This window comes from Tarenaya hassleriana, unplaced genomic scaffold, assembly GCF_000463585.1.
Source record: "Tarenaya hassleriana unplaced genomic scaffold, ASM46358v1 Cleome2, whole genome shotgun sequence".
NCBI lineage: Eukaryota > Viridiplantae > Streptophyta > Magnoliopsida > Brassicales > Cleomaceae > Tarenaya > Tarenaya hassleriana.
Genome location: NW_010965372.1, coordinates 8,443,551 through 8,453,950, shown reverse-complemented (window position 1 = coordinate 8,453,950; position 10,400 = coordinate 8,443,551). Strand labels below are relative to the sequence as shown.

The window sequence follows — 10,400 nt, the reverse complement described above, 5'->3', positions numbered from 1 at the left end:
AAACAGGTTTGTGATTTTGTACCATAGAGAGAGGTAACTCTGAGTACAGAATTGTCATTTAATTTAGAAACTATTTAATCTCATTTTTTATTTGGAAATTATCTAAAAACCAGTTATAGGAATCGTAGATTCGGGATTCCTACAACGTAGCTGGTCGGAAAATAGCACAAAAAAAGAAAAAAAAAAGAGCGGACACTGTGAGCGTGATCTTCTCTCTGCGGTACGGTCGTATTCTACTGTGTCTTGTTCTTACATTTTTTTCTTTTTCTTTTTCTTTTAATTCAACCGCAGTTAAAAAATCATGAGTAATCACGTTTGGTTTTGATCTCTGCTCTTCGCTTTGTTGCCGTTCCCAACGAACCTGCTAATCATCTGATCGATCCATTTATTCCTAGTGATCCTCAGGTTTCTCTTCTTCCCCTTCCATGGCTACTTTTTTCTTTTAGGCCCATCTTATTCTCCTCCTTTTTCTTTTCCCGTTTCCTAATTCCCTCTCAGTTCGCTTGATCGATCGTGGGTTCCTTGAAAAATCCGAAATTTTCTCGAGTTCGTATCTGGGTGCTTCGATTCTCCAGGTCTGAACATGGCGGTCGTTGAGAACGGCGGTGCTGATGCTGGGGCCGGCGTGATCTCGCCGTCTCCTCCGTCGTCGGTGGTGAGTCAGGACTCGGGTGTGTCGTCCAACGACCGGGACCACCAGTCGAGGATCGAGCTCGGTCTGAACCCGAGCGGTGGCGGTCCGGTTCTCCGACATGATCAGGGCGGCATCTACGGCAAGATCGGTTCGCACGTGCCGAGATCCGACGGAGACGACGGCGGAGAGAGCTTCAAGCGCGAGATGAGGGAGCTTCAGGAGCTCTTCTCCAAGCTCAACCCCATGGCCGAGGAGTTTGTTCCTCCGTCGCTGGTTAGGCAAGGCAGTGACGGCTTTAACGGCGTCAACGGTGGTTTCATCACCGGCTTCAACTCCTTCCTGAGCAACAATGTCTTTGGGGCTCCCGGAAACGGCTCCTTCAACCGCGGTTTTCGACGGGTAAGACGCCGGCGTCTCTCTCTGGCTGACCTTATTTCCGCGTTTGTGAAGAAAATTTCGCCAATTTTTTTCTAGGGTTTTGGGGTTTTGATAGCATAGACATTAGTACTGAACAAATCCTTAGTTGTTTTCCTCCTCGGGACTTTGTATCTGTTTCTTCCTGCCTACACTGTATCTGTTGTTTTGCGATTATGGTAGACATTTCACCATCTTTGGGTAGGATTTGGGGATTTCCAAAGTTATGGAACACAATATTGTCTCACTTGTCCTTGGGACTTGAAGTTTAGATTTTTTTTTCTCTGTTTACAAGTACATGCAAAGGTTTTATACGCTGGAATCTGTTGTCTGCTTGTGTTCTGTCTGGTTTACACCCCCTCAAGCTAAGCTGCTTCCTGAAAAGCCTTGTGGAAAGCTTTCAAATCCAATGGTTTTTTCTATATCGATTCTCGCAGAAGAAGAGTTTCGGGCAAGGGAAACGGAGGATCAACAGTAGGACGAGCATGGCTCAGAGGGAAGAAATCATCCGGAGAACTGTCTACGTCTCTGACATTGACCAACAGGTCGAAAAGCTTGCGCCTTTCCTCTTGGATTGTCATCAAGGCCCCCCATTTCTTGCACCCTGTCATGTATACTTCTCTGGGTTTGTCTCTGATATCGGTGTGTTTGGTTGTACAGGTCACCGAGGAACAGCTTGCTGGTTTGTTTGTCAGCTGTGGACAGGTTAGCCATCTTTCCGGGCACTTGTCTTAGATACTCCATGTTCTGTTTCGGGAATGTTTTTGTGTTAACTGCTTAGATTAGCAAAGCAGGTCGTTGATTGTCGTATATGTGGTGACCCTAACTCGGTACTTCGCTTTGCTTTCATAGAGTTCACTGATGAAGGTATTAGAAAGACTTTAACATTCTGTTGTGCTATGCCTTCAGTAGTTTGGTGGTTTTTGTGATGTGTTATTGGTTTGTTTTGTGTAGAGGGTGCAAGGGCAGCACTGAATTTATCCGGGACGATGCTTGGATTCTACCCGGTTAGGGTTCTACCCTCCAAAACAGCTATTGCGCCGGTTAACCCGACCTTCTTACCGAGGGTGAGATTTTCTTGAAGTCATAGGATTAAGCATAGTTCCCCGGTTCTTGGATTCGGAAAATGATCTGTTTCTGCTTTGTGGGTTCAGACCGAAGATGAACGTGAGATGTGTGCCAGGACTATCTACTGCACTAACATTGACAAGAAGGTATTTTTCTATTGAAAGTGTTTCATATCCTTAGTTATATAAAATCTTACCTGAATTACGTTTTCGCTTTCTGGCTCGTGATGATGATCGTTATTCACTACAGGTCACTCAGACCGATTTGAAGCTCTTTTTCGAGTCTGTCTGTGGAGAGGTTCATCTTTTTTCTTAATCAATTATACGGTCTCTATGAACTCAAAAACAACATTTTCCCACGTGCTTGCATACTGATGATTGTTATTTAGGTGTACCGCCTGAGGGTTCTTGGAGATTTTCAGCACTCAACTCGTATCGCTTTTGTAGAGTTTGTGATGGTAAGTGGATTAACATTCCCCGAAATCTCGCTCATGAATCGGCTTTCTGGGTATGACTGTAACCCTTTTGTTTCTCGATGAAAACCGATCCAAATACCATTTAGTATTTCTGCTGCGGTTTTGAGCGTAAGGCCGGCTACAGCGAACTAGGCTTGTGTTTTTGGGTAAAGGACCGATTTTTATAGGCTCCAAGAGATGATGTTGACGTGAAAACGTTCTTCCAGCAATGCAAATCTCAGGAAACTAGCTTTCTAAGTAATCGTTGTGCATCGTTTTCAGGCTGAAAGCGCGATCGCAGCTCTGAACTGCAGTGGCGTTGTTCTTGGTTCTTTCCCGATAAGGTAAGAGAAGAGCCGAGCTCGTACCATATGTTTTCTATAAATCGGTTTTCGATCTCTTCCACCTCCGACCCAATTGTACCTTCAATGGTTGGCAGGGTGAGCCCTTCAAAGACGCCTGTCCGCCCTCGTTCCCCACGGCTTCCCATTCACTGATACTACCTGCAGATTTCACAGTTATATATATACTGTCTCTGTCTCACCTCAGACAGCCATCTGAAGATGTCAATCTGCATCTCTGGTCTCTGTTTTTTTTTTTGGGCATATGCTAATCCCGAAGGTGAAGATGATGGATGCTCTTCGTTTGCGTGGGAAAACGCTCTTTTAGGTAAATCTTCGTAGAAAAAAAGATGATCTACGTTTTCGTCTCGTCATGGCTCTTTTGAAAACAGAATGAGCTCTTTCTCTGTCATTAAACTCGCTTGGTGTTCGAGATGACACCTTTGCTTAAACTTAAATTTTTAGTATATAGTTTTTATTTAAATTCTATCTATGATCATGGTTGATAACATTTTAACCCGACCAAATTCAGACATCTATAAACAAAAACATAATTGGATTCGTGTAAGGTTTTTAATATATATCCAGGACGCTTTACGAGAAAGGGTCTGCATTCGATTAGAGTTTAATCATATACATACATACATACATACATACATACATATATATAATAATAATATTAAATTATTAAATCGATTAAGATGCGATTATATAACCACTAGAGCATATAATTATAGACAAAACTTACCTAATGTACAAATAAAATAATGGATTAATTACGTCAGTATGACCATGGCTTTACATGACAAAGGAATCTTGTCGAGTTGCTTGACATGCAAACTTTGCTCGGCAGCTTTCACCAACCAGACAATTCCATTCAACTGTCGATTATATATTATTATATACATAATTATTTGGTTATTAATTTACATATATTTCTTGCTTTCACAGAATATTTTAAATTTTAATTATACTTAGGTTTTGTAATTTTTTTTATTAAGGTTCTCAATTTTATAAAATTTATATCTATTTAATCTTTATATCAACTTTCATTTTTATACGGATTCTATTTCTATTTTTTAGTTTTTTTTAATATTCATTTATAGATATTTGTTTCGATCAGTTTTTCGATTATTTTCATCATCAAATTCGATTAGTGTAGCTTAAAACATTATACTAACTAAACCTATCTAAATCGAATTCATTTCATATATATATATATATATATATATATATATATTATTTGTTTGGATTCGATTTTATGTGAATTGATTAAAATAGTCTACTACCGATAACCATAATAACCATAAACGGAGCGCAGTCAAAGAATTAATGGAATTTGGTGCAACTGAAAAAGAGGAAACAACATATATATAAAAAGTTATTGGGTGTAAATTGTTTGTTGATATATTTAATAAAAAAAAAACACATAATATCACTTTGTAAATTATGTCCCGTTTTTAAAAAGCTCTCTAATAGTGTTACTATTTTATTTCATATTTATACTTATAGCAACAGCATTATTAGTTTATTATCCTATGGTGAGTGACATGACAAGGAAACAAAACAAAAAGTTATCTGCATTTTGGTACATATATGTTATTTAAAAACATTTTTATAATTTTAATATATTGAAAGTATATTCTACCATAACGACGACAAAAAGAAATAGTTAGTAAAATTCTTAGAACAGTATTTGTAACCGATAAATTTTAATATAAAATATCAATTTGGAGGTGCGATAGACATTTGAGGAGAATGTTACTGAAGATGATTACAATACAAATTTTAGATTATAATATATATATATATATATATACACGTTTGCTAAATAAATAAATAAAATATAAATATATGATAATATGGAAATGTAATTTTAGGTTTCCCGAATCTAATTTATAAATTAACTAAATAATTCAAAATCGGCAATGGCAATTAGAGAAAGTGAAAGGGGAGTAAGGAGTCAAAAGTCCTTAATCATGTAAAATTTGTTAGTCCATCAATTTGTACCCAAAGCATTATATTAACCATAGAATTTAGGGAAATAAAACATCATTATTGACGTTGAAACACATATGCCCCATTTCACTCACAAAGTCACCTTCTGGACCACAACCTTTTTACATTACACATATATATATACATACACTTTACTAGTCAAATAATAGCATATATCATGGCCTTATTATATTTTTTCACATATTTAATCCACACATTTTTTTACTCGTAATATTATACGAAACTATAAAAAATCTTAATAATATATATTTTTTTGCAAAGAGAGAGAGAGAGAGAGAGAGAGAGAGAGAGAGGGTTTTGTTGCGAAAGCTCAGTGTCTCCCATCGTCTTTTTCGTTGGGAGTGGTTGCTCCTCCACCCTAAACCCTACTTCATCTTTACCCCCATCCACGTCACTTGCTTCTCATCTCTACATACACTCATACACACACACACATATATATATGTATACATATATGTGTGTGTGTGTGTGTGTGTTTCCACAATGTTTTTCATTGTGCCCTTGGCCGTTTGATCCGGTTTGCTTTGTGTATCGAGTTTCACGTGAAACTTTTCAATTACGTAATATACCAATATTTCGCTTTCGTCATTGCATGTGTTGGTCGATGTTTTACGTTCCCATATGCATCTTGAACCATAACCCTAATTTATATATATATATATATTAATGCGATTTCAGTTCTGCGGATAAAACAACACAATTTACAATCTGATATATGCAACATTAACCCCGCATTTTTCTCCCGAAACGACAAAATAATTCCAAAACAAAAATAAAGCTTGAAAGAAATAATGCAAACATGAAACAGAGGCAAAGGCGTACGGAGAGAAAGTGTGGAAAAAAGGCCAATAATAATAATAGAGTGTCAAAAGATTATTTTTCAGGACAGATTGAAGGTTCGAGTGTCACGATTCGTGATAAGCTAAACGGTCCCTTTGCTCTCTTTTCATCAACATTTATCAAACGTTAAGAACATTATCGTTTCTTTGTCCGAAAAAAGTTTTCTTCGATTTTCTTAGATCGGGTTTCGAAAATACATAAAAACTTTCGGCCCTATATTTAAGTTCCAGATCTGAAATGTGTTATCGTTTTGCATCGATCGACATCAAAAGTATATGAAATATCTTATGCATTAATTAATTGTTATACCAAACTCTTTTATTTGCTTTTTTTTTTCAAAATTGCAATGTGAACATGAATCCAAATTCTACTAGATCGGTTTTATCGCAAGACAAACATTACAAACAAAAAAATGCAATTAGCAGCGATGAAATACATATTTTAATTTTTAAATTGATGATGTGGTGCTAACGTGATAACTTAGTCGGCGCCATTTTAGCAGTCCATCGTGTCACGTTAACAATATTTTTAATCAAATGAGTTAAAGGTTTTAATCTTTTTTTTAAAAAAAATTCAAATTCACGGTTTTTTTTTTGTGAGAGATTTTCGTAACTAAATTGCAACGTTTGTATTTGTATGGTGTCTAAATATTTTCGTAACTAAATTGCAACATTTGTATTGGTTATATATTTGCAATTTTTTACAACTAGAAATGTGTTGCAAAAAACTAATGTATAGAAAGCTTTGTAAAAGTCAATGCTTTCTTGTAGTATCAAACCAATAAAATGACAATGTGTACCTTAGAAAAAAGCAAGCGAAATGATATGATGTGGTAATATAAATAATGTAAGAATGGAAAGTTAAAAAATTATTTATAGATATATATGATATTATGCGATAAAAAATAATCCAAAAAATGGTTATTAAAATGTAGTCAAAATTTATATTGGGATAGCATATATGATATATAAAAAAAATATAGAGTATTATCGTCTAGTATTGGGATTGAAATATATATATCTACACACACACACACGTTAACCTTTTTATTTATATCCTATAGTTTACATATTACGTACGCACCACCGTCAGACGAAAGATGATGTAATGTGTAGAAAATTATACATGCTCATCAAAGTCGAATAGAATATGGAAAACATTATGGTTAGGGTAGTTAATTTGGTAAATTATTTCAATTTAAACACTTTTAATGCACGATTAATGTGATATTTTCTCTCTCTCTCTCTCTTTACGGGGGCCATATAGCCGTGCACAACCACCGCTATAAATCGTCATCATTTTCATCGCTCCTTCTAATATCTCTCTACTTACAGTACTAATCATTTCTTGCAAAAATCAAATCTAATCTCCATTATTAAGCTCTGTCGTTAATTAATGGAGGATAATGAGGTTAATCTGTCTATTAATGGGCAGTCTCAGATCCCTCCAGGCTTCAGATTTCATCCCACGGAAGAGGAACTCCTCCGCTATTATCTCCGAAAGAAGATTTCCTACGAAAAGATCGACCTCGACGTCATTCGTGAGGTCGATCTCAACAAGCTCGAACCATGGGACATTCAAGGTGTATACATATATATACTTGATTCAGTCCTAGAATGTATATATGTATCTCAATTTAGTTCATTCTTCTTCTGTGTAGTTTTTAGAATTTACACTATTTACCATGAATTTCTTTATTGTGTTTATTAGTAATTATTTTGTTTATAGAATTATATTAACTTCCCATAATACTCAAATTACTCCCTCTCTGTCTTTTGTTTGGTGTCTGAGGTTTTTGTCTTGATAACATGTACGTAAGAGCATGGATTCGGTCCTGCATGGATTTGGTCTTAATTCATGTACGTATAAAGATTGAAGCTGAAGTTAAATAATATTGGTGTGTAGAGAGATGTCGAATTGGTTCGACGCCACAGAACGATTGGTACTTCTTCAGCCACAAGGACAAGAAGTATCCGACAGGAACAAGGACTAACCGAGCGACAGTGGCCGGGTTCTGGAAAGCGACGGGACGAGACAAGATCATATACAGCGGTCTCCAAAGGATCGGATTGAGGAAAACACTCGTGTTCTACAAAGGAAGAGCTCCTCATGGTCAGAAATCTGATTGGATCATGCATGAGTATAGGCCCGACGATAATTCTGTCGCCCGGACAACTAATAACGTAAGTTGTTCCGACTTTTTACATCGATTTAAATGAAATCGTGTGTATATATCACCATTGCTTATACAATTAAACAGAGAAAGAATATTTTAGCATTTGGTTAGAAAGAAGCAATAATATGAAAATAAATTTGGTTATATATGTACCGTTAATTACCATAAATTTTTCATCAACTAACGTAGAGATTGTCTTTCACCCACGTGACTGATCTAATGCAGGGTTTTGATGTTGTCACTGGTGACTCCATGAACTGTAGCGAAGATGGTTGGGTCGTATGTAGGGTTTTCAAGAAGAAGAACTATCAGAAGATCACAGATTCTCCTAAAATTAGTTCATCTCCTCTTAATCCCGAGAAGCCGATGTTTCGCAATCAAAACGGAAACGTTTTGGATCAGATTCTTCTCTGCATGGACAGGACAGGTTCCAACATTTGCGGAATCGAGAACCAGATTACGAACGACAACCTAGGACTGTTCGGTTCGTGCCACGAAAACGCAGAAGACGTTCTCTTGCATGAGAGTTTCATGCAACTTCCACGTCTAGAGGCACCCAAGTCCGAAAACCACCCGGTCGATGAGAACCGGTTAGGCAAGTCACCGGTCCAGGGGGAGAGGACCGGGCCGGTTAGTGATTGGGCGAGTCTTGACCGGCTCGTGGCTTGGCAACTGAACAATGGTCATCATCGAACGGTCGACATGTTCTATCGTAACAAATCTTTTTCGGATGATCATCCGAATTTTGAAGAATATGGTAATAAGATTCAAAGATTGGACCTCCAATGGCATAACAATGATGAAGACATCGATATATGGAGTAGTCTCACTGAGTCATCGTCCTCTCTTACGTCTTTAGACCCTTTGGGGCATTTGTCTGTATGATTATACTATATATGTATCAAGATATATATATATATATACACACATATATACCCACACGCATTTATATACAAGGAGCCATGTCCTTCTTCTGTATATATATATATATATATATATATATATATATATATATAATGCATGTAATTAATTAATGCCATCTTTTTTGGGGAGGGGTCACAAGGCAGGCATAATTGACACCAACCTATATATTTCACTTAGTCACCATCTTAATCAATATGTACTCGATGAAATATTCAATCAAAAAATAGGAGAATGAATTGAGATCGAAATGAAGATTAAATCGATTAAAAACGTAACATGTTGACAAAAGAATCAAAGAAAATAAATTTCCGACGATTTTCTGTATATTCCTTAAATTTAATGACCCTAATTCGATATATTCCGATAATAAACCTAAAATTGAAAATAAAGGGTTAGTAAACGATGAATAATAAAGAATATAGTAATGCAAGTATCATTGTCTCAATGACGCAGGGCTTGTAATGAAGTGATATATGTTTTGACTTATATATAGGTGAATGTAAGTGTTGCCAAATATTGGTCGGACTATAGATGATATATATTCTTCTTTCGTTATCATTCAGACTTTGATTCCAATGTTGTTATCTTTTCGTTTTCGTTGCAGAATCGAGAATCCCCTTGTCGCATTCCAAGCAGCGACACACACACACACAATAACGTGAGCATATTTCATTTATTTATTTTAAAAAAATTACTTTATTTATAAATTATGTTTTCTTCCTAATGAAATTTAGACTATCCTATGTTATTCTTCTGTGCAAGAGTATTATAGGGAGAGAAAAAAACAACTATTTAAAGATCACACAATTTTTTAAAATTCAGATTATATATTATGCCATCTCCCTGAATATCAAATTTTTAAATACCCAATCCATTGTTGATAATATTTATGAAGATGTATATATTTCAATATATTTTAAGATTTTTATAACACTACAAAAAAAATGGTCCCGTTGGAAATGACCAAATTTCCGTTGAAAATTAACGTTTCCAACAGATTTCCAACGGATTTATCCGTTGAAATTTCGTCGTTAGAAATCGGTGTCCGTTGGAAAACCGTTGGAATTTTCAACAGAATTGCAACGAATTTTTCCGTTGAAAATTTCCAACGGATTTCCAACCGGCATCCGTTGGAATTTTCCAACGGAATTTTCAACCGCATTCCGTTGGAATTTTCCAACGAAAAATTCGAAACGTATTCCCGACCCTACCCGACACCGACACCGATCCCAACCCCGACCCCGACCCCGACACTGACACCGACCCGACACCGACATCGACACCGACATCGACACCAACCCGGTCCGACCAAACCACGATCCCGAAACTCACTTCCCAGTAGGTAACCCATCCTTCCACTGTTCCAATTCAATCCTCTTTAACCCTAGAGTTCCAATTAGAACTCTTCCAACTCCTCCAAGTTAAACTTTTGATATCATATAACATTAATATATATACATATTCAAATTCATATATATATATATATATATATATATATATATATATATTTGTTATGTATATGTATATATA

The 10,400-nt window shown here is 36.3% G+C and overlaps 2 protein-coding genes across 3 annotated transcripts; both read left to right on the top strand.

Annotated features, from left to right (window-relative positions):
• Nucleotides 1–212: 212 nt before the first annotated feature.
• LOC104813062 (polyadenylate-binding protein-interacting protein 11) lies at nt 213–3,398 on the top strand. 2 transcript variants are annotated; one of them, XM_010540560.2, is made up of 11 exons: nt 213–405; nt 499–1,033; nt 1,486–1,593; nt 1,709–1,753; nt 1,843–1,915; nt 2,003–2,115; nt 2,203–2,262; nt 2,366–2,413; nt 2,505–2,573; nt 2,853–2,914; nt 3,010–3,398. In XM_010540560.2, exons 2-11 carry the CDS (start codon nt 584–586, stop codon nt 3,065–3,067), a joined length of 1,086 nt encoding a protein of 361 aa, XP_010538862.1. In that variant the 5' UTR covers nt 213–405; nt 499–583; the 3' UTR covers nt 3,068–3,398. The 2 variants fall into 2 exon arrangements, with proteins under 2 accessions (XP_010538862.1, XP_010538861.1); XM_010540559.2 differs by having other exon boundaries at nt 213–1,033.
• Nucleotides 3,399–7,115: 3,717 nt separating this feature from the next.
• Nucleotides 7,116–8,895, top strand: LOC104813061 (NAC domain-containing protein 12-like). Its single transcript, XM_010540558.2, has 3 exons — nt 7,116–7,352; nt 7,676–7,953; nt 8,172–8,895. The coding sequence occupies exons 1-3, from the start codon at nt 7,166–7,168 to the stop codon at nt 8,829–8,831; spliced, it is 1,125 nt and encodes a 374-aa protein (XP_010538860.1). The 5' UTR covers nt 7,116–7,165; the 3' UTR covers nt 8,832–8,895.
• The last annotated feature ends 1,505 nt before the right edge of the window (nt 8,896–10,400 follow it).